Raw genomic sequence first — 24,242 nt, 5'->3', positions numbered from 1 at the left:
GGTTTCTCCACTCCTTCTGTTCTCCTGAATTTTGCTGCTTCCTGAACAGGCAGAGACACAGAATAACCCACTTGAGCCACAGCTGGCTGAAAGGCATTGTTAGGATGAGAAGATGACAAAGTAAGAGGTGTTTTAGGCAGCTGAAGGGCAGAAAAACAACTGGTGGGAAAGCTGCAAAGGACAAGAAGGTGAACCCAGGAGCAGTGCTGAGCCCCAAATCCAGGCTGCAGAGACTCAACCAAGCTGCTGGCCCCTGCTCACCTGGGATCTCACTGGAGGGGCACAAGGGGGAAGGGTGAGCAGTAAAGCCCCCATTGGCAAACCCTCAGGCATGGAGATACCCAGGGGCTTTCCTGTCACTGAGACATGAGCAGGAGATGTGGCTTTCCTATAAAGCAGGAGCCCCAGTTCATTAGGTGTCTGCTCCCATGGTGGGAACACTACAGCTGTGCAGTGTATGGTCAGGAGATACCTGCAGAAACTGGGTGAGGGGAGGCTGCCACACCCTGCTTGTGCCCTAGTTTTTAGTGATCCTGCTGGACAATCCCAACTGAGAGCTGGAGCCATCAGGTTAGGAGTTACAGCACAGCAGTGCCAGGCCAGGAGATGGACACCTGCCCAAATGTAGCTCAGAGGAGCTGGCTGCAGGTCTGGATGGACATCCAAAGCTTTTCTGAACTCACTCTAAACCACTCTAGTCTCAAAATCAACTTGAAAGTGATGCTATTTACAAGCCTACTTCTTTTAGCAACCAAGAAATAATAAGCAAGAGGGTGATATTATTATTCTTTCAGCTTCAGAGGAGTGAATAATCAGCTTTGCAAGGAATGCAAGCTTGGCTGACTGCTGAGGGCCTTGCAGATATACCCATCTCCCCTTAGCAGGGTCTTTCTGGGGACTGCCCTGCTGAAATTTAACTGCCCATGGAGGGTCAGAAGCCAGATCAGCAGGGAAACAGGATGCCAACTCAGACACACTCCAGATTCCCAACAGCTGGCTCTAATCTGAATTAATGACTTAGTAACAAAGAAGGGAAGTTGCAGAAGGCCACCAGCCCCAGACCCCCAGCATCTCCCCCCACCCAACCGCAGCTCCAAGCAGAGACCCAAGCACTGAGCACGACTCACCAATTCCAGCCCAGCTCCATATCTCCAGGAGGCAAAAACAGCCCTACAGCACTACTGCCACCCCTACTTTAACAGTCTTCACTAATTAGTCCTGAAGACCCTCTGAGCTCCTTCAGACCACCTGCCTTGCTTTGCAGTGGAGGGATTTTCCTGCTGAGCCTAGCTTTGTTCACTCCTGCACAGGTGATGGGACTCAACCCTTTACCTCTTGTCATTCCTTGCTTTCCCTCCTTCCCTGCTGGTCACCCATCCCCAGCACCCACATGGGGATGTCTATCCCTCCCTCACCTTCCTTCTCTGAACGGAGACCCCTCTGCTCCCCTTCTGCCCCATATTCAGGCCCACCTGGTGTCTCACCAGCCTGGTGGGGTATAGGGAGCTGCAGACCAAGCCATGGGTGTACCTTGATTCTTCCTGAACATCATCTCTTCTAGGAGAAGGCTTTGTGGATGTTTCCTGCCTTACATTGCTGCTGAACGTGCAGCTGCCTCTGCTGGCAGAAGGATCCCATGGTTCAGGCAGGGGTCTGGACCATCTTTGACTCTGTGGCTTATACATGCTGCATGTATGTATACATGCTGCAGAGGGGTCCCCATCTCTGCAAGGGTCTCTCTGTGGTCCCCCTGATGAGCTGCACAGCAGCCCCAAGCCCTGCTCCACTGGCTCCAGTCCCCCTGTTTTCCCCCTACTCTCCAGAGAGTTCCCAGCCCCAGCCAACAGTGTAGGACACCTCGGGGCAGCAACACGTGACACAGGTGTGGCAGCTTAATAGAAAGGATTGGGGAGTCTCTTCCCCCTTTTATTGAAAATGATCATTTCTATTCTAGTGCAAACACTGTACATTTTACATCACAAAGCAAGAGATAATTTACAGGATACACTTCCATCTGGAAATCTCATGGCTTCACGCGTCAAGCTCTAACAGCCTCGTCAATCATCCATCCCTGTCTTGCTCAAAATTCCCACTTTGAGGGAACCAGTCACCTACTTCTCTGTTGAAAAAGTGGGAGCCTGAGAAAACAGTGTACAGAGCAGGCAAGAGGAAAATGCCTTAAGATACATTTTCTCCCCGAATGGTACCCAAACTTAATGATAACTGTGGTAACCATGGCAACTCCCTAGCACTTCAACTGAAAATATACTGAAACCCTGGAGAACTCCATGCTTTGAGGATAAGGCCCTTGATTTGCACATATATTTACATGTTTTAATAAAATACAGACTAAATATAAACAATCATAAAATTTCACTTTGGCTTGATCGACAACAAGTTGCTATCTTTTGGCTGAGGTCATCAGCAATTTCAAGAAACAAACACCACAAGCTGTCTGTTCATCCAGCTGGACTCTGTTAAGTAAATCCATGTAAACAAAGCAACATTGGGTCACCCATCACCCAGCTCAAAGGGGATGTAAAGGTCTTCTCTGAACTGACTGAAGGCAGCAGTCAGCTGTGGTGGCATCCCTGACCAAGCAGCCCGACCCAAAGCAAGACCCAACTCAAACTGGAAGCGCAAAAGCTTCCACATCCTTCCTGCAGGAGCAGCCCTGTGCCAGACAATTCAATTCCTCACACAAATAAAGTGAGGAGGCTGAACAGGGGCTTGCACAGGTGTTTATGTGAGCCCCTTCATGTAAACCTCATCGTGTGGGGATGGAGATCTTGGTCCACAGATGGATAGCAGGGCACCAGGAGCTCCATGCTCCCTGAACTGCCTCCTTGCTAACCTCAGAAAGAGGCGTCCCTACACAGACAACAAAAAACGCTGCTCAAGGTGCTTTTTCTCCTGCAGAAAAGGTGAGCAAAGACTGGGGGAAAGCCACAGGCCAGCAAGACACTGAAGGAAAGAGCTGAAACTCCAGGGTGAGCACTCAGGCCACTACAGGGGAATTCATCCAGGCTGCTGTCACTGCTGGAATGTTGGTGGATTGTGGAGGAGGACAGCAGGGCAAGGAGAACAGAGAGCACCAGCTTTAGGTACTCAACAACCAGTTCAACCTTTGAGTAATGTTACATGGCACCGGATCCTTTCTGACCACATTCTTCAATAGTTTGTGTGTTTGTGTAGGCACAGGAAGCAGGAGTGAGTTTCTAAGTGCAGGCTGAGATTTCCAACATGATCACTTGGCTCTAGGAGCTGGACCCACGCTACTCATCATAGAAATATTTTGATTTATACATGTTAGGTTCTCTAGACTGCAGGTGGCCAAGAAAAGGGATCAAACAGAACATGATGGATTGCTTAAAACACAATGCTTGCCCAGCTTCCCTTTCCCTGGTGTTCTGCCTGTGACTTTCAGCTTTTTGTCCTGATCACAATTAGGGTTTTTTCCCTCCAAAACACCCATGCAGGGAGGAAAAAAATCCAGCAGCAATGCATACAATCACAGGCACAACTTACTCCAATTTGGGTTTGGGGCTTTTTTCCTAGTGCTAGCTCAAATATTTTGGCTGGATTTCCATTCACCCTCTGCCAGTTTAATTTTCACCTACATTTTGAAGAGGTTTAATTCTCATTTCCTGCAACATGCTGTTTTAGACTATCAAAGCCCACTGTCAGACATTGACATATGCCCAGTGTGTCTGCAGCAAACATCAGGATGAAGATCTAAGCCACTCTGCCAGAAGTATTTCTCATGACTGAGCTTCATTCTCCTTCCCCTATGGTCCAACCTGGACCGTGGAGTAGTTCTGCTGCCTTCAGTGGGACTATTCCATGGCAAAGTCCATCTCAGTTTGGACACAAGTGCTATTTGTCATAAATAAACCCCTTCCTCCCACAAATGTGAGAGGCAGGTACCACCAGCAACAAGAAAAATCCTAATTTCCTCAGGATGTTCGTGTGGAAGAAATTCCTTTTGGGCTGCATCTCCTCTACTCTTCATGGAGATAAATAAATTAGGTCCTAATTAGGTTTCCAGAGCCCGGAGGGAGGACAGCAGGTAGGGAAAATGGTTAAGGTTATAGGACAAGCCTTACTGAGCAGTGTTATGGGAACTAGGATCTTTGGCGGGATGCTCTTGCATGTTCCCAAGAGCCACTTGAACCTGTCTGACTGGAGAGGAGATCCTTGTATTCTGTGAAGCTGCCCATGGGGAAAATCTGCAAAGGAGTGTGGCTCCCTCCAGCACCACTTCTTTGGGGTTTCTCATGGGAGGACATGAGCTGCCTTTTCAGTGCTGCCCAAGGCTGCAGGGAGGAGCTCTGACAAGGGTGAGAGAGGCTGTGGCTGGAATTTCAATGCACAGCTCCACCTGGATGCAGCACAAACACCCTGAACGTTTTCAATGGATTTTATTTTGTTTAATAAAAAACACCAACCAAGCTTGCATGTATTATCTTATATATATAAATATATACAGTATATATAAAACAAATGCATCTGGACAACGCCTTTCCCTGTGGCACAAACTGTAAGGCATAGAAAGGAGTGTCCTGACAGTCCTATTCTTGGCACTACAGAGAGATCCCCCTGCTACACTCTCCCTGCTCACACACCCACATCGGCTTTTCTCTCTTCTTTGGCTTTTCGAGGCAGCGGTGCTGTGAATACTCAACAAAACAATGGAGCTCTGTGGAGCCCAAGGAGGTTTTCCAGGCAACTCAAACAGGATGAATCCATCTTGTTGCATTAATGGACTTCTCACAGACTAATAGGAATGTGCTGCCTCTGTGGCACAAGGGACTGGAGGGATGAGGGTCAGGTGGATATAATGGAAAGTGGTGACCAAACAAATTCTTCTTCTAGGGTGAGCTGGGGCAGCGGGGAGAGGAGCAAGCTTTGCATCTCAGCATGGTGGTGGTGGGACTTGTTCATGGGCTGAGATTGGCAGACGTTTCTTTTTGCAGTCCCGTACAAAAATGGACACCAGCAAGGGTGAGACTGTCCTTTACTGAGGAAGCTCGTAGTATATTGAGCAGAAGCAATAAACCCGACAATAACAACAAAAAAAAAATGGTGGCATTATCCCAAAAGGAAGGAGGAACCTTGTCACTCACAGGTTCGGTTTGCTCCCTGTGTTCAGTCCTAGGTGAGGGTTGGCTTTTTTTTCTTCTTTTTTTTTTTGTTTTTTTCTTTTCTTTTTATGTTTTTTTTTTCTCTTTTCTTTTTTTTCTTTCAGCACAGACAAGTTGCGAAGCAGGACGGGTGCTGTTGTGTTTTCTCCTTCTGCAAGGCAGCTGCCTCCAGTCGTTAATTGACTGTGGGCACCTGATTCCTCTGTAAACTATATTCCTTTGCCTTCAGTCTCAGGTTGGCAATACTGTTGGCCATGTTCATGCCCTGCGCTGGGCTGGTGTTGGTACACGTGGCGGAGTAGGTCGCCATGGCACTGAGGGGTGGAAAGAGAAACATCACATCAGACGTGGCCTCCACACCACAGCAGACACTCACCACCAGAGCCTAAACCCTGGTTTTTCCATACCTGTGGGATGCATTCCTGGTGTCAGCAGGGAATTACCACTCCCCTGTATTTAACACCCTGGTAAATCTTTCCGCTGCAGTTCACACTCACACAGCGCCAAAGCTGGTTGAAGTCAACAGGAAAATTTCTACTTCCTATTTTCTAACCCAAAAAGGTTTACAATGAAGTCAGCCTGTCAGTTAGACCATTGTCCTTAAAAGTATTCCCACTGGAAGCAATGTCTTTTTGATGAGACCAATTGCTGGTTTTACAGCCTGTGAAATCACGTCACTTCTGAAACACATGTTACATTAAAGAAACACTCTGGGAAAAACCCGTTTCAACAATTGTGATGTTTTTTGGTTTCAGCCTTTTGGAATGAAAATTTCCACATTTTTTTCCCCTCAAAACTTCAGCTGATTATAAAGAGCATGTCCTAAAGGCTGAAGGAAAAAACCCAAAACATAAACTACTTTTTCTCCCTTCAAACCGCGACTTTTTTCATGAAAAACATCACTTCTGACAGCAGAGGCTGAACAAAGATCTCCGACTCCTTTCTTATCCTACCAAAAAATCTGCAAATCTGCTTTCCAGACCACTAGTAAACTTGTTTAATCCATGTGTCCCATGGGTTTCTGTGAAAAGCAACTCCCCCTGTAACTCCCTAAAACTCAGCAAAGTATTTGACCTGCTGCATTTCCTGTACATGGGTCCACAGATCAAAACCAGTTGAAAAGCACCACATGATCTAGAGGTGCCCATTTAACACAGAGTGCTCAGAAGGAACCCCCAAATGCTCTGCTGGAGGTGAGCCTGGCTCTGGTGCTGACCTTTTCCATCTGCCTACCTAGGTGGCTCACGGCTGAGGCTCTGGGAAATTCTCTGCTCCATGCACAGCCCAAAAAACCAGCATGGGTTGGGTTGTTTTCCTTTTTGTCTTTTCCTTTTTCTGTCTTAAAAAAAAAATCTTCCAGCACTGACCTCCACAACTGGACAAGCCTTTGCAACAGCAAATCTCCCTGGAGGGACATGGGCACCTGCTGCACAGATCCAGGCTGGAGCTGTGCCTGCTCACTCCAGAGTACTGGTGGCATCTCTGACCTCCCAGGAGTTTATTTGCCACCTAGGGCTGTGTGAATCCTCAGCCTCCAGGAGATCTATACCAGGGAATATCTGCATTTCACCAGTGTCCAGGACACATGGATGTGTGTTTCTGGAGCTCTTCTCAGCCATCTGCATCCCCTCAGTTCCCTCTCCATGGCTGGGCTGGTCGCTTTCCTCACACCTCACAGCAGCAATGGGAGAGGCTAAGTGCTGCCTGCAGGAGTGTGCAAAGTCCCACAAGGTGTAAAGCTGGTGGCTACTTAAGCCCCCATTCCCACCTGCTTCCATAAGGTGCATCTCTCCCATGTTTTTGAGCCGGAAGAAATTTGGAGAGCTTCAGGGGTACTCTAAACTAGGTAAAATAGGAGTTTTCAGTCAGGGGTGTAAACTGTCCCCATTCAAAACCAGGTTGCCAGCCAAATCTGGGCTGAAACTGCAGGTCCCCAGAGGCATGGGGAAGATGATCTCACTGATGCCAAGTGAAATCCCTGCTAAACCAAAAATCTCCAGAAGTGCTCTTTCAACAAATTATTCCATCAGGAGCAGTGCACAAGAAGGCTGTCTCCAAACATCAGAATAGCTGGAGGGTTGCTCCAGACACTCTCCAGGGTCTAATAAGGGTTGAAGTCACCCTGTTGCCCCCTCCCTCCCACCCCATTCAGGCAGAGAAAAATCTCCTTCCTCCACTCAGCTGTCTGCTTCCATGAAACACAGAGGAGCATCATGTTTCTGAGGCCTAAAATCCTTCTTTCAAATAAGGCTTTCAATGGCCCATGGAGTCAAAGGTTGCTGGAGTGGGAAGTGCGGGCTGACAGCGCAACTGCCAGTCTTGTTTTCTTAGGAATCTATGCTAAAAAATGCCTAAGCAAAACATTTCTCAACTTCAAAAAAATACTAGTATCTACTTGGCTGTCTATGTAACACAGATCTGCAAATAGCTTTGGTTGACCTGTGGCTGAATGTGTTTGGAGAATAAACACACGGATTGAAAACTTTTCCCAGATCTAAAAGCAGAAACAGCCCTGGCCATGCAGCTTTGGGCCCTGCTCTCAGCCCTCTCCAGGAGTGGCTGTTAATCAGGGACAGGTACAGCACTGCTGGGAAGATGGGGAGGGGGCAGAGGGCCATGCAAACACTCCACATGGCTGGAGTGTTCCAGTATTATTTCACCAAGGGTCCAATATTTTAATAACCTTACTCACTGCAAAGCTTTAATGAGGCTGCAACAACCTGGCTCTTTAAGGTGAATGGGATTGCCAAGAGATGACCAGCAGGATTAGAAAACCTGGGGAGCATGGGGTGTCTGAGGGTCCTGAGCATCCCACATGGATGTGGAAACCAGCTGCTGTGCTCCTCTGCCAGTGCAGGGCAGTGGGAGGGTGGCAGTCCAGCCTGCTTTGACGTGTAAGCTGCAAATGTCTTTGCTGAAACATCGTGGCTTCAGACAAGGGCAAGATGTGTCTTCGCATCATGGATAGGCACAGCCTGGACCTGAGGGGCTGAAAAACCAACCCTTCTCCCTTGTTCTCCTCATTAGTACATCCCAGGCACTCCAAGTGACCTCAGACAGCCCTTCCCTGTGTGCCCTTGGAAGTTACCTTTGCAGGATCTTCTGGAAGTGATTATGAAGCCCCCTGTGTAAACAACATCTCAGGAGGGACAACCTATTTTTAGAAGTGTGAGAGGTAGAAATAAGCCATGAGCATTCAGTAGGGATCTGGTACTGAGACCAGCACAGTCTCACTGGGGTGGGGAAGGAACTTGCTTCCCTTCCCTGATCATCTCCCTAGGATGCTACACCAAGGAACACTTCACAGGGAGAAAACCTTAACCCTAAAAAGAAGGATTTTGATAGACAGCAGTCCTCAGATAAAATGCAAAGGATAAGGGCTGTCTCTAAGACCAAGCTGGTGGCCATCAAAAGCATCCTTTTCCATATCTGGAGTGGGTGGATTTATGACTTGCTCTTCTGAAGATACAGGGTGGATGAGGAGGACCCCATGGAACTGAAGCAACAAACAGGAAGACCATGTGTTGCAGATCTTACTGTGCAAACAATGCTTGGAGCAAAAAGAGGGTCAAAGCGACCGAGCAAGAGAGGTCCTGTGTGTGGTGTGGCTCCTGGAAGGCAGTGGGAAGCTGGCTGTGTCCAGGCCAGATGAACAGGAAGAAATCCAGCCAAAGGCTTCACGGTCCTGACCAACAATGAAGCCACTGTGCTAAAAAACACCCGCCAACCTCATTTTTAACTGCCTGTGAGCCAGCTGGCTCCCCACAAACCAACACATCCTGTGGATCTTGCATCCACACCCAGTTCCTGCAGAGCCAGGAATCGCACAGAAAGGACAGGGAGGCCTGTGATGTGCACGGACATCCCAGATCCTTTGAGACTGGGGTTGCCACATCCACGTTCCTTTCCTGTCATCCCTTGAGCAGCACCGACCACAGAATGTGGGCACTGAACACCAGCCTGTCACCTGGCCCTTAACGCAGGCAAACCACAGCACAACATTCACACACACACTTGTGCTCAGGCAGTAGAAAGAAACTGCTCACCAGCTCAGTGCTGAGCGCTGCTCCACATGGAGGAAGTAAGTTCCCAGCCCTTCCTTGCATCCCAAGCAGTGACTGCCATGGGACAGCCACAGAACTCCCTCTTCTGGCCACTGTGCAGTGGTTGAGCCTCCCCAAGTGCTCTGACCTCCCCTCCCCTGGATCTGTGTCCTGTGGAAAGGTTTCTTCCTTGCTATAAACCAGATGCACTAGGGCAATCCTTCTGTTTCCATGTATTTCTACCTGAGTCTCCTTCAAAACTTCCTGAATTGCAGAGAGAGACCACCAGAAAAGAAGCTGCCAGATACCGAGCCAGGACCACATTGCAAAACTGGCAATGAGATGGGGTGGGGTGGGAACAGGTAAGGAAAACCAGTGGGATGGTCAGACTGCTGTATCCTCCAGATGCCCCATGTGAGTACACCAGAGCTGTCTGAGGGCCACTTTTGGGATGATCCAGTGGAGTTATTCACTCACCTGTAGGGTGAGGCGGTCCCCCAGGAGAGATAGTCGGTGGGTCTTGGAGCGGGGCGAGGTACTATGGGCTGCTCCACGGCGGTCACATCCCCTGAGTAGGATTTGAGCAGAGAGGCGTTCTTGCTGGCCAGCATGGCCCTCTCGTTCCGGCGGAACTTGGCTCTCCGGTTCTGGAACCACACCTGGAGGGGGAAGAGCACAGACTCACCAACCATCACAACCAGCTCTGCTGTGACACTTGCCCCATCCCCACGCTACTGTGCCCCGCAGGCTCTGCAAAAGCTGGCTGCTTGGGCAGCCTGTCCCTGGGAACCCTAAGGACAAGACAATCCTCATGCCTGCTCTGATAAAGCCCTCATGTGAGGGACTGGCTGAGGGGCACGGGTCTGTCCTGTGCTGATGGCAGCAAGGCCTGGGAGTGCTGTACAACTCATGTTCCATGATCTGCTTTGACCTTCAGAAGATGCAGGCTTGCAAGCTAAGAGCTCAAGATAACATGAGCAGCCTGAGCATTCAACACCTTGGCCTTGAACAAGCCATATGGACACATCTGACTGGGCAGGTGGCAAATGGTGGGGGCAGATCAGGCCTGGCAGTCTTCCTCAAGGCATGGTGCACTTGCAGCTGCAGTACAGCATGACCTAGGAGTTCGGTGACCCTAGTGTGCCACACAGCCCTCAAGAATTCCTGCTGCCATACTGGAGTGGCCTGATGATCCCCCAGGTGAGGTGTGCCTGGGTATAAACTGTGGGATTACCTGAACTCTGGCTTCAGTGAGGTTGACTCTGCGTGCAAGGTCTTCCCGTACAAAGGCATCAGGGTAGTGTGTCCTCTCAAAGACCCTCTCTAGTGCCTGGAGCTGGCTGCTGTTGAAGGTAGTCCTGTTCCTCCTCTGCTTTCTTTTCTTCTTCTCTTCTGAGTTCAACTGATCATCTGGAGAGACAATTGGAGATGTGAAAAGTGAGAAAGCTACAAGCCCACAGCCACGGGGTGAACAACCTCAGTGGTTGCAGGACAGAAAGGGCTTGGGAAGGGGCTTGCACAAGTTCAACACGACACATTAACCACACTGTGTTAGTCCCCATGTAAAGAGGAGGGGGAAAGTGCACTCATCCCAAGCATTTATTTTCCAATTCAACTGTGTAAGACTTGTACGAGCTCTCTCACGTTACCCCAGGTCTCAGCTTCCTTATCTCTGAAAAGCAACAAAAAAAGCCCCAAATGCATCTTCCCATTCCCAATAATCCTGGAAATCTTTTCTCACGCCAAAGAATCACAAAGCCCTGTTCTCTTGGCTTCAAGTTTCCAAGGATTGCTCTTACTGTGACATAATACAGCTTTCTGGGGTAACAGCATGTTGGATATTATTGCTGAGGAACAGTTGTGCCCTCTGCAGCATCCTCCTTGCCTTGCCCAGCCCAGCAAGGTGTTAAAACAACCACCCGCGCTTCCCATAAGAGCATGTATTGTTTTGTACCTGGTTTGCATTTACTCAGCAATAAATCAATACATCTGGATCACACTTACCACTACTGTCTGTGCTTACAGTCACTGGAGCAACATAGTGCTGAGCTAACCATGAAATGGCTTTTCTGAACAAGTGTGTGCTCTGCACCAGCTCTCCTTTTCCCAGTGCTGTTGGCAGAGCAACATCTCCTATTCCAGAGTATGTTCACCCACCACACCAATCCCAGCCCAGCAAACCCTTCAGTTACCACGGGATGCCACACCAAAGGAAGGGGAGAGCAAGGCACCAGCCTGCAGAGGCAGGAGGCCACTGCTGGCACTGTGAAAGGGCCCCACACAGGCTGCAGGATGGGCATGTCACTGCCTTGCACTCATCCCTCTTCAGCTGTTCCATGTGTGTAGGGTGCCACCAAAACCACCCAGATTAACCCGGGGGGATCTGAGCCAATATTCATGTCAGCATTAAAGTATTTTGATCCCTGAATCTATAAAAATGCACATGCTAGCAAATCATATTCTAAGTTCACCACCGCACACCTTGGCCCAGGCGACAGTCTCACCATGGAGAGTCCCAGGGCTTGACCTGCTATGTACAGTTGGAGAACACCCCCTCAACAGTCACTCCTTTTGCCATGTACAAATATGACAGCTCCCCCTATCCTCCTCCTCTCCAGGGGGTATGTTAGGCACAGGGAGGGGCTGACAAGGAAATTAAAGTCTACAGTTGTTGTCCTCACCACCTGTTTGTGTTGCTTTTCACAGACCATATGGTACCAGTTACTGCACCTGAAGGCCTTTGGAGCAAGGCCCATCCACTTGGGAACAAAAGGACATTCCTCTTAAATTAAAGTAGGGTTTTCAAATTCCTGCAGGTTTACAGTGCCTCCATCCCTAATCCTTCTCCAACAGCCTGATGATCCCCAGAAGACTTCTTTCCAGCCTGGGGATTCCTGGGTGCAAAAATACGCCCTTGGTTTTCCCATATCCAAGAGGAAGTGTTTGGAGACCAGTTTTTAACAGGCACACTGAGTCGTAAAGCTGAGCTGGGAAGGGACTGGCAGAGGCAGGAATGTGCAAGAAAAACAAACGCACATAGGAATGCCAGGGAATTAAAGCAAGACTTCAGGTGAATCTGTCAGCTTGGGTGGTGGGAAGTAAAGCAGTGGAGCAGAGGGATGGGATTTAACTGCTGCTTGTGCAGAACCCCCTGCACACATTTCTCCCTGCTCGGGGGTTTAATGCTGTCACAGGGTCACTGCCCTATAAAGAAGGAAAAAAATCCTACATGTCCTTCCCTTGACTCATCATCAAACCCTTCTCAACAAGGGTCAGTTACTTCCCCCTGGCTCAGCTGGCGAGTTTCGACACAGCTGTGCCGCTGTGCACCACACAACACAGCAAACGAGCCTAAGGGCACAAACGTCCCTCCGAACGCCACAAACATTGCAAGACCAGCTGCTGAAGAGGCCAATGTCAACATGGCCTCCTTCAGAGTTATCCATTTCATGCTATTTTCCAATCTAAACCCTGCCTATGCAGAGTGCATGAACAAATCAATAAAAGCCTTTGGAACCCCTTCAGAATCCCATCCAGGCCTCTGAAGCATCAGTTTCTGCCCAGAAGACAACACCCGGCTGGAGGGAACAGGAGCCTGAGGCCGTCTGGCCGTTGCTCAATCCTGCGTGACAGCTACACATGAGGAAGGGTGAGCACATCCCTCTGGGGAGCAAGAAGAAGGGCCAAATCTGTAAAACACTGGAGAACAAGAATTTCTCCCTGCCAAGCACGTTAGCACAATTTGCCTGGTTTCCTCCCGGCGTAAAGTGAGACGCCGGTGATTCACAGCTCACCTCGTAATTACTGCGCCCAAAAATAGCCGGGCCGAGAAACGGAAAGTGTCCGCGCTGAGTGACTCACGGCCGGGTCACCGCTGGCTAAAGCACCCCCAGCCTCGGCTGGCACGAATCAGGGCTGTGAGTCACCCCCCTTTTCCAGGGACAGAGCTGGATGGAGGTGACAGCAAAGCACAACCTGTGACAGGGAGGTTCAGAACGTTGGGGTCTCCTTTTGCCACACCTCTGGAACAGCGCAAGATCCAAAGGTCTACAGGAGCGACTCGGGTAGTGGGGAAAAGAATAATAACAGAATAACCCAGTCCAGAGCAGCACTGGGTTGATTGCTCCTTGTGTCTTACCATGCAGGCATCTGCCACATGCTGGTTACAAACTGCTAACAGGGGCTGCACACACCTAAACCCCAGCTGCCTGCACATGTCACCTTGCTCACAGCACTCCCCGGCTGCCTTCAGCATGTCAGCAGGGTACTTCTTTTTCTCTGCCATTATTTCTTTATCAGGAAACAACGCCGAACACTGAAAAATGGTATTCCTGAACAGTGTTGACAGTACTAGTGACTGGAGTCAGCAGAAACGGAGAGGAGAGGAAAACAGCTCTAAAGCTTTTTAGATAGGTCAGAAGTCTTTCATCAACATTCTTTTAATCAGAAAAATTTTATTACAAGCAGTGTTCTCAAAAGCTGAGCAGCTTGCAAATGTGCCTCGCAGAGAAATCGAAATGCGCGTTCTCCTCTCAGGAACCCAATGCTGGAAAATCTGGGAATTTCATTTCCAAATCCCAACCTTTCATGCTGGGCTGGGGGACTTTGTGTCCTGTTTCCACATTTGCATTTTCCTGTGTTATTTCTACATTCTCCCATAATGTGCAAGTCCTGGTGTCATACACAAGTGCACCAAAGCATTTTTAAGTGCTCCTAAATGATACAGCATGAAAAATCCCATTCTTCTTTCCTCTTGCAGCGAGGCAGATCCACACTTGCAGACACTCCAGTCTATTCTCCTCACTTCACAGCGCGTGTCCCAGTGTCTCTAACTATCACTGGGTCACCATCAGGCAGCTCCTCTTGGGCTGCCACATTGAAAATACAGTGCATTAAAAAACCAAAACAGAGCGAGAACTAAATGCCTATGTAGAAGTTTCAAGACTGGTATTTTTTCCATCAATACTTACAACCGCACATATTTTAGATTTCCAGTTTGCAGGAATGCTTGTGCATTGCATTCATTCCAGGTCAGAAGAAAAGCTAATTTCCAGACGGGATTTACATTCTGTGGGCAGTTTGGAAAAGTTTTGACCAGTCCTATTAAGTCCAGAACCAGCTATTATAGTACACTAATTGGATCCAAATCGAAAGTAAACAATTTGATTTAATTAAGGGAGGGACAGAGACACTCAACCACAGTATAACGTACAGTAAGGCAGGAAAGATTTGTCACATCAGTTACAGAAACTCTAAACCGAGAAAGGATTCCAGGAAGAAAATAAGGAATCTCACTCTAATCACAGCCTTCAAAATAAGAAGCTAACGTTTGAGCAGAGATTTAAGAACAAGCAAGAAAAATTATTTCACAGTAAAAAAGAAAATAAACTATAAACTAATAAGGCAGCAACTAAAAACTCTTAAAATACAAAAAATACTGCAATCCAGAGAAAGTTTTATTCAGATTGGTGGAGAAAGAAAGGAAAAGGGAGAATAGAAAGGAAAGGAACAGGGCTTTTTATTGGGTTTAAACTTAAATTTAATGAAGTTTGAATAGAAATATTTCTGTGTGCTCCCCCAGCCCTGGGCAGACTCCTCTCCCCAACATCAGCCATCCAGTTTAAAGCCTGTCACAGACTCCCAGTCCAGTTTTACTCACGCTCTGCTTTGCTTTCGATTCAGTACATCCCTCCAAAATATTGCAACACTGTGGGTGCAGGGCAGCTTTGTCAAGTGGAGGAATGGGAAGCAGGGATGGGGACATACAAAATCCACATGGTGACAAAGCCCTGCCCCACTGATTTGAGACAAGTCTCACATGATTTTCCAGCCTGCTCCTCTGGGCACTGGGAGCCCATCATCCAGCAGCAGCATCTGGTATCTTTGCCAGATGTGAGCAGGGACAGAAGACGGGCAGGGGGACATACACGGGTAAGATTTCATGCTCAGAGCTGCCTGAAGTAGCTTTCTAAGACCTCCTAGGAGAGAACGAACTCCAGCTCACACATATTTCTGTGCACAAGAGAAGTATTTTCAATGGAAATAAGGTTTAACTTCAGGGCACACAAATGCTACACGGATAAGGTGTAAGTACCCCACAGCAGCCATCACAAATGTAGGCAATACAGAATGAAAGATAACACTTAAAAGCGAAGTAAATATGTTAAGGTAGGAGATGCCTATTAAGTCATGTACTGAAGCTAGCCCTGATGAGCCCAGCTGTACAACAGTGATAACAGAAGGTTTTTATTTGTGATTACAGGTCAGACTACAGAGATTTTTGAACTATCATTTTCCTCTCATACCACAACACCAGCTGAGCTTTTTTCCTAACCTCGGCTGTTTATTTGGTTTTTTCTGCACTATCTTAATGTTTAAATTATTTCAATTACACAGAAAATTCAAGTATCCAAAGTTCAAGTCTTGTTAAGAGCACCAGGAACACAGAAAAAACTAACAAAGAAACAGATGCTCTATTTCCTTTAAAAGCCATCTCTTGTGATTATCTCACAGTCAGGTTCAAGTTTTGCATATAAATAATAAGTTGTTCTGTGCAAGAGCACAAAGCTTCAGAAAGGCAATACTGAATTTTTCATACCAAATCTGAGTTTTAATATTAAATGGAAAAATGTGCATATTTTCAGTGTTACCCGTGGGGCTACAGCAGTTCCTCTCCGAAGTGTCTGCAATGTGGAACCTATCAGGGTGATTTTCAGCTGACTGCATACAAACAATTACAGATCATTATGGAGCTGTGAATGGCTGCTGCATGGATAGCAGGGAGAGAGCACTGCCCCGCCTCTACTGTTACACTTGGCTCTGCCTGCCAGACCTGCTGAGGTCCTGTACAGCCACAGCCTCACCAGCATCAAGGATGAAACCCTCGCTGTCCTCCCTCAGGACAGGTGCTCAAGCAGAGGGACCTCCTGCCTGCACCGTGGCCAAAAGAGACATTCTCATGCGGGATTCGAGGCACATTACAGTCAATGACGCTCGCCACCAGGAATGAGGTCTTGGGGTTGTCACCTTCCAGGTGGAGAGTCTGTAGACACCTCCAAGCTCCTGAAAATAGTTTCCAGCATGCAAACAAATCTTCACCCAAACTTACCAGGCACTGGGGACTTGAGTGCAGAGGATTTCCACTCTGCTCTGCACTTTTGAGGGTGTGCAGGGATCAGGTCCCATTAAAATCCCAACCTGCCCTGTTCTTGACCCACAGACAGGGCAGCACCAGAAGCCAAGAGCCCTATTCTAAGGCAAATGTAAGCCAGAACTTCTTTTCAGGGTGGTATCAGCTCTGGTGCTCTGCCTCTCATCTAGTGGCAACCTGCAGAGCACATGGGCAGTTACAGCAGCTAAGATGTGAGCCCTCCCTAACCATGTCAGTGTTCCCACTTGCTGGAGCTGACAGAAGAAATTATATTTGGGGAAAAAAAAAGTAATCATGATCCCATGGAAATCCAGAGAGTCTCCCTGGGAAGACGTAATGTTAAGTGTTAATTATTGGGAGAACAACATTTGCGGGGGCAGACATATACATCCTCCTCCAGGAATTGGTACAAAGCCATGGAAAGTCCCCCTACATCCCACAGACCGGTCTGAGTTCTGCTGTAACAGCTCTGCTTTTATATTCACTAGGGTTTTCCTTCTGTGCATCCTACAGCTCACAAGGCACATGGCTTAGTCCTGCTCTTCTAACAAGCCTTTCTGACGGGTCTTGGGGTCAGAGTGTTCCCATAATACAATAAGCGCTGTATGGATCTCATAAGCTCCAAGGCACAGTATGTTATGTGTTTGGAATTCCTTGTATGCTTTTATACTTTGTTTTACATATTGTAATTTTTATATGCATTACCACATTGATCCTTGGAAAATTAATTTAAAAAAACCCCCACATAATCAAAAGCAAACACATATTTTAAAAGCCTGCCAGCGGCAACTCATGTTCTGTGAGACTGCACTTTGTAACTGACAAAGAGACCAAACCACCAGACCGTGGCGGAGATCCAGGAGCATGGATTCACCAGGCTCAGGAGGGGACAGGATCCAAGGGGGCTGTGGTCCCCTGAGTCCCTCGTTAGATCAACCCAACGCTGCAGAGACATTGGACCCATGACAGAGGAGAAGGAACGCAATTGCAGAGCTGCGCCAGCCAAACCCCACCGTCACACCCCAAATGTCCCAGCACAGCACTCGGCTGCCATGGTGCCAGCGTGACCTCCAGACCTTCCGGGAGAGCTGGAGCCCCTCAGCCTCCACAGCCCCTCCCTCAGTCCTGGTTAAGGCCCTCGATCAGTGTTCGGCACAGTGGAACATGTGTGAGCTCACGGCTTTGCAAGGTCAGGGGTTTGACTTCCAACACCCACGTCCTCTTCCCATCAGCTCCCCTTCTCGTGCCATGTGTCCTGAAGTTTCATCCTAGGAATGGCATTTACTCAGCACAGACCAAACTTCCCAACCTCCACCCTGCTCCATCAGTATCTTCTCACTTCCAAAGACGCCTCTCTACGTTCTTGATCCCCTCCCTGCCCTGGTTCATTCCAGAAGACCAAAAAAAAAAAAATTTCTCCTCTCCTGTCCAGCACCCTTTTCCTTCCTTTCTCCGCAGATTTGAAAAGCCAAGCTGTGGGACACTGCCCCCTTTAATGCACACATGGTGTATTCCAAACCAGCACATCAGCTCCAAGTGTCCTTCAGAGCCACCACTGCTCTTAACTTGACTGTGCAATTAAAACTTTCCATGCAGGAGCAGACTGAAGTGTCAGGACGGCCAATATCAATATCCACGTCCACCTGGATATACACCGTGAGCTGCCTCCAAGACAGAGGCAACAAGCACCACTGCAATTAGGACAGGACAGGTTACTAATGTATTTTCCATACTCATATCCCCCTGGAGTGAGCTCCAGAGGGTTACAGGTTATGCAAAAGGCACACGGTATTATTTCTACCCGCTTCCCTGCTGGATTTTCCCAGTGTCCCCTTCTCTTTATGTACAGAGGTGACCCCCACCCCAGACCTATCACTTGCCATGAATCATGAAGAGATGGAAGCCATGAAGTGGAGACCTGGCACTGCATGCCCACCTGGACTCTGGGCAACACTGCTTTTAATATACGTCCTCTTGCATTTAGAAAAAGTGGCAAAAAATCCTCATGAACTTCAGCTAGAAAAACTTTCAAATAAGGAAAATTAGATATTTTTGCAACAAGCTGACAAGTGCAAAAATAAAAAGGGGGATGGGAAAAGAAAAACAAAAGGGTTTTTGTCAAGACAGAAAAGAGGTGCCTTGGGGGGGATTTTTTTTCAATCCTTATGTACATTGCAGACGAACCAATTGGCATTTCAACTGGCTCATTTCCAAACACTGTGGCAGCCACGAGAGTCTGCAAATGTTCCCCAGCAAGCTCCTGCCCTCACGGGGAACGACTGACTCAAGCTGACTAGCTCCATGAATGTCTCTGCTTGTCCAGGTCCCCATTGTGCTGCTGAGAAGTGTCATTATTCAGCAGCCATCCCAACTGGATCTGGAAATTCACTTGGACAGGTTTTTTTAGTATGTGGGACCTGCACAAACAGACTAGCAATGACCAGTGGGATGCACATGCCAGCTGGCTCCGCTGGTAGGCAGGAACACTGCTCTCAATGAATATTTCATCTGTGTATTCCTGGAATATCCAGGACTGCAAACTGCATGGCATGGAACAGCCATGCCAGGACCACAGGGTGCCACGGGCCAGGAGAATGGGAGGTGCAAATGGCGACGAGAACATGGGAATGAGCTCTCCAAGGGCTGTGCTCCCTTTCATTAGCATCCAAGAACAAATGTGTTTCAAGGAAATTGGACCACCACCACCCCTTCCCAAGTAAACTGGACTGGAGCTGCCACAAAGCTTCACTTAGAAACCCATTTTTTTTACCGCTAATGGATTTTATGGATCCCTCTTGATCACAACTGGAAAAACGATGTCATCCAAGGTCCAGAAATAACATAACTTGAGCCTGGCACTCAGCATCCAGCCCACCTGCCTTTTCCAAGGGCTGAGCATCCCGACTGGGATCACACTCCTTGGGTGGGGGATAAAGGCCCTTAACAGTTGCTACAGGAGGCAAAGGGATCAGAGCGTGTAGGGCCATTTAAAAACAACTTTCTCCTTCCCAGGTCCACAGTTAAAACATACTCTTCAAAGGAGAAAGGACAAGGAGATGGAACAAGGCTGCTGCTGGTGTCTGGGAGATTTTTGTTGGACAGGGGGACATCCAGCAAAACAGGAAGGCAGATGGGACAGATCATGGGCTCCAAGATGCTCCACACCCCAGCTCTGCAGGATGCAAAAAGAAATCAGACTCAGACCCACCTCCATCATTTGCCTCTTCTGGACGGTGAACGCATTTCACATTAGCTAACAAATTGCTACATCTTATGTTTCTTAGTCTGCTGGAATGATGAATATTTTGGAATGTATTTTGAATGGTTCCTTGCCAGAGTTGAACAATCATCCAGAAATCTGAAATCAAAAAGCTGAAGAATGGAAACCCTGTCTTTCCAGAGTTCACCGCAGTTTGAAAAGCACAACTCCCAGCAGCAGAGGCAAAATAATGAGAGTGCCTGTGAATTGAGGCACACAAGGGTATGTTGGAAATGACAATCCTTAATATGGAATAATAAGTTTTGCCTCCAGGTGATGAATACATTATAGGATATCTGTTTATTCCTGCCCTTAATCTGTCTGAAATGTCAGATACTCTAACCTGGAGGATCAGACAATTTAAGGGACCTGTGCAGGAAGGTGGGACATCTCAGCCACAAAACACTGCTTTTGGTCTGGTGCAGGGTTAGCAGACAAATGCTGCAGTTCTAGCAAAATTTAACAGAATTTAAACCTTTTAAAGGGCTCTATCTAATGAATCACATCTACTGCCAGACTCACCTAGCACAGGAGTATCTCAAAACCAGCATAAGATTGGATGGCTTGCCCGAATCAGTTCACATGGATCACCAGCCACCAGGCAGCGAGGGCTGAGCCAGCTCAGCATAAACCCCAAGCCTGGATGGAAAGTCTCCATGGATAAAGGAGACCATAAGTGGTCTGGTCTCATTGGAACAGCTCCAGGGAATAAGCTTTTCTCTCCCCCATAGAGATGGGCTGTCTAGACACATTGGCAAGGCTGTGCTGCCGAATTTGCAGTGCTGCATCCTTCTCATATCCACCCTGTCAAATACAGCAAATTCCTGTCCCTCAGCCTGTTAGCCTGGGCATTTTTTCAAACTTCCTAGTGTCACTCATGTCCAGAAATGTCAATTATGTTTAATGAGACATTTTTAAACAGCTTTCTCCACACACGCAGGAAAACATCTTATTTTCTCTATCAACCTTCTGGCAAAATAATTTATTATTTCATTAAATATTTTTTTGCTAACAATTAAAGTAAAAATAAAGTAAATCGAGTACAAGGTATTTTTAAGCCAAGAAACACTGATATATGAATATGAATTGCAATGGAAATGCAGGAAAAAATGTTCTCCAAATAATAACAATACTACTCTGGGAGTTAGGTGATGTTTTTCACTGGAAAAACAATGTTTGAGAATATTTAGAGAGAACACGCCTAGCCTCAGGACCACATTCAATACAGTACAGAAGTGCAGATTTAAACCCATCCACATCAAAGCTGTCCTGAAAGAAGCAAATTACCTTCCACAGATTAAAGATTGCAGGGGTGATTAGTGTGTATTACACAGATTTCTCCATCATCAGAGGTCCTCAAAGCAGGCTAGAGGAATGTGTGCCAGGGCTAGTGTAGGTCAAAGAGCACGTAAAAATTCCATCTGGCAGCTTCATCAGTTCACTGCCAGACTCACATCCCTGGAGCCCACACCACTTTTCCAGCTCTCAGTGAAGCTGTATTTGGGGAAGAGCTTTAGTAGATGGCAACAAAACCAGCAAAAATCAAAACTGGGGACACCAGACAGCAGAGCAGGGCTGGATTTGGCAGCCTGGGAAACTCCCTGCCTTGCTGAAGGACTGTGGGCAGGACAGGCTGCTCCTCTGAGCCTCTGCTTCCTTCCTTGCTTTGCCTCACCCATCTGCTCAGACATCCCTCTCTCTGAGGATGTGCTGTGCCACTCTCTTTGCTCATAATACATCCAGCTGCCCCATGCTTAGAAAGGTGCAGACAAAAAGCAAATCACTTCCAAATAAATCAGAAGTGGGATGCACTGGCACTACATTCATGCTGTTGATCTTCACAGCACAGAAAATAAAATAACAGCAAGTAACAAAAACAATTTCAGTGTGTGGTATAAAGGTACACAGCAGCTATTTCATTTCAGTTGCATACACGAATGATGGCTGGTGTATTTGTGAGTCCTGCAGTCCCATTTCCCAGCCATTGTCAGTGCTAGCAGGGCACAGAGCCCTAGATCATCCCACTGCTGCAGTGCAGGCCCTCCCTCAGCCTTGCTGACCTACTGAACCACAAATCCAGACCTGGATGTCTGGGTCGATTGAGACAGAAAGATCCACGGGATGGGCTCTCTCTCTGCTTCACTCAAGGGGACTTCTGAAATCACCTCATCCCTAGGAAAGAAAGCTCAGCTGCTCCTGGCTGCTCACAGAAACCTCAAGAGCCTTCATCTTCACTTAGGAGATCACTGCCAACCTCTCTGGTCACATGAGCAAGTATGCAGGTGGTTCTCTGTCAGAGGTGGCCTCCTCCCTCTCCCTCTTCCTCACGCAGCTCTCCACACATCTCCCAGAAAGGGGTACCAGGGATGGCCAGCACAGCTCAGGCTGAACACCCTCTCTAGCCAGCCCCAGGGCCCAGCCAGGTGCTGGACATGCTGAGCTGGAACCAGTGAGCACCTGTGAGCAACCAGACACAACCAGAGGCTCCTGGCCATGGGCCACCACCAGCCTGGATGCCTGTGGGCACGTCCTCCAACTGGCCCCACATCCCAGCCCACTCACACCAACTCTCCAGGCTCCCCTGTAGTCACACAAATTGAATTCAATTCATGCATGGGAATCCAGTGTCCTGATATGCCAACAACTGTACCTGCAACCTGGACAGGGCCTGGATTTTCTGGTACAGGTCAGCTGCAATTATGCTTCCATCCCAGGCACAAGGGACACTACAGAGTGGTGCTGGGTGGACTGAAATATCCCCCATGCAGGTCCTGGAACATGCAGATGGCTACACAAAGACCACTGCCACGCAGCGAGGTGTAACAAAGAACCCCAAACCAGCTGGGAGAGAACTAAAGCACAACGGTCTGGTCCTGAAATAGGCCCTCTTTTTCTTTTAAGCACAGCTCATTATGTGTTTGCTGGAAAAACAGAAAAGCATTTTCCACAGAGAGGAGGACATCCAAGAAAAGCCCTTTCGGACATAAATTGGCAAGAGACTCCCAAGCATTTATCTTCAGCATAGAATGTGCTCTGTCAGGAGGGCTGTAACTAACAATACGCTGAAAAACATGCCACAGACTTCCACTGTATTTTATTTGGCACTAAGGGGTTATTCCTCAACACAAAGTATTCGCAACTGGCATCAGTTAAACGAGAAATTACAACCTTCAAAAGACCTATTTAGCGTTAGCTGCAGAAAGTACGGAATTTGCCATGGGCTTTGATGACAACAGATTATGCCCCATAAAACGCTGCAAACATGCTCGGCTACAATGTTCGGCACGAGCTGCCAGTTCAGTTGGGGGATTGAGAATTCAGCACTTCCTGCCCCTTCTCAGGAGGCTGCTGCCTAGTTTAGGACTGGTGATATCCCTCTCCCCAGCTCTCCAGCTCACTACCACAGGGCCTGGGACTCAGCAAGGGCCTTGCTAAGCCAGTGGCTGCTAAGCACTAACCAGGCTACAAAGGTACCCCGAGCTCATTAGCCCCATTAGCACTAAGCTCATTAGCACTAAGGAGGAGTGTGAGGGAAGCATCCCATTCCTCCAGGCTGGATGGTCAGCTGGGATAGACTGTAGTCAACAGCATGGAAAGTGGGTTACCTGGCTCTGCTTCCAGCGTGGAGGTCTGGGAGCTCCATCGTCTCCTGACTTGGCACAACTCAGCCACAAGCCAGGACAAAAGGCAGCCTCCCTTCCCTGTCCCTGGATTATTCCCACCTCCCCGGGAGGAGGAAAGAGCTCTGCCACCAAACTCCCCAGGCCCTCAAACTTTTTTCCACTCTGGCTCTGAGTGCTCCAGAAGAGGAAAGCTCAGAACTGGGGATCCTTGCTGGTGTTTGCTTGGGATGAATGCCATGTCCACACGGGAGAGCGTGCACGCTTGGAGAAGGGAAAGGCCAGCACTCAGCTGCCTGCATTGCACCAGGGCTATCTGTAGTTAACCTGTACAAAATGACAGGGATTCTCACAGTCCAGAAATAATCTCTGCCCCGGCTCTAAAAAGGGGCTTCAGAGAGGTCAGCCTGAGCTACGTCTTCCTGCCACAAACCTGGAGCCTGCTCGATGAGCTGTAAAATGTTCCTGTCCCTCCGCTCGGCGAGAGCTTTGCTGTTTCTTTCCCCAGCACAAGTTAGGGGCACGCAGCACCAGCAGACCTACAGAGACAGGGGTTCGTTGGGCAGAAACCCTTTGTCTACCTTGTCCTGGAAGGATATTTAACCATTCACAGGACTTGTGCAGCACCAACAGAGAAGAAAGGGGAAAACGAGCCCCCTTGCGGGCAGCTGCAGCCCGTGGCATGCAGCCTGCCCGCGTGGGCATCGCTGCTCAGCACTTGTAAAACCCAGACTGCACAAGTTGACCCCTGCTCCTGCAAGCCCAGGAATTGTCACCTGGCTTGAAATTAAGTGTGTCTATGAGTCTTTACTGGGCTGGGGAGAGGAGAGAGCTTTGCCATGGTTGTGCCACTCAGCATTGTTCATGCACAGCAGGAGCAGCCAAAGGAGGACCAACCTAAATATTCATGGATCCTAAGCTGGATCCTCTGAGAACTGTGTTACTGCCCCCGCTGGAGACCAGCATTGACACAGCCTCCATCCAGACTGGCTGTGCCTTCTGTCGGGTGCATTCTCTGCTCTTTTT

General features: G+C 48.3%; 1 protein-coding gene across 1 annotated transcript in view; it reads right to left on the bottom strand.

The window, feature by feature from the left end:
- Positions 1-4,465: 4,465 nt before the first annotated feature.
- The window catches only part of PRRX1 (paired related homeobox 1), a 37,149-nt gene continuing 17,372 nt past the window's right edge, over positions 4,466-24,242 (bottom strand). The window contains exons 2-4 of the mRNA XM_082287038.1: positions 10,422-10,597; positions 9,665-9,846; positions 4,466-5,458 (exon numbers count right to left, since the gene is read on the bottom strand). Coding sequence (XP_082143164.1) covers positions 5,320-5,458; positions 9,665-9,846; positions 10,422-10,597 — 497 coding nt within the window. The 3' untranslated portion in view covers positions 4,466-5,319. The remainder of the gene's footprint in view (positions 5,459-9,664; positions 9,847-10,421; positions 10,598-24,242) is intronic.

Source organism: Coloeus monedula, assembly GCF_965178545.1.
Source record: "Coloeus monedula genome assembly, chromosome: 9".
NCBI classification, from domain to species: Eukaryota; Metazoa; Chordata; class Aves; order Passeriformes; family Corvidae; genus Coloeus; species Coloeus monedula.
Note: the sequence above shows the minus strand (reverse complement) of the source record. Positions and strands in the feature narration are given on the sequence as shown.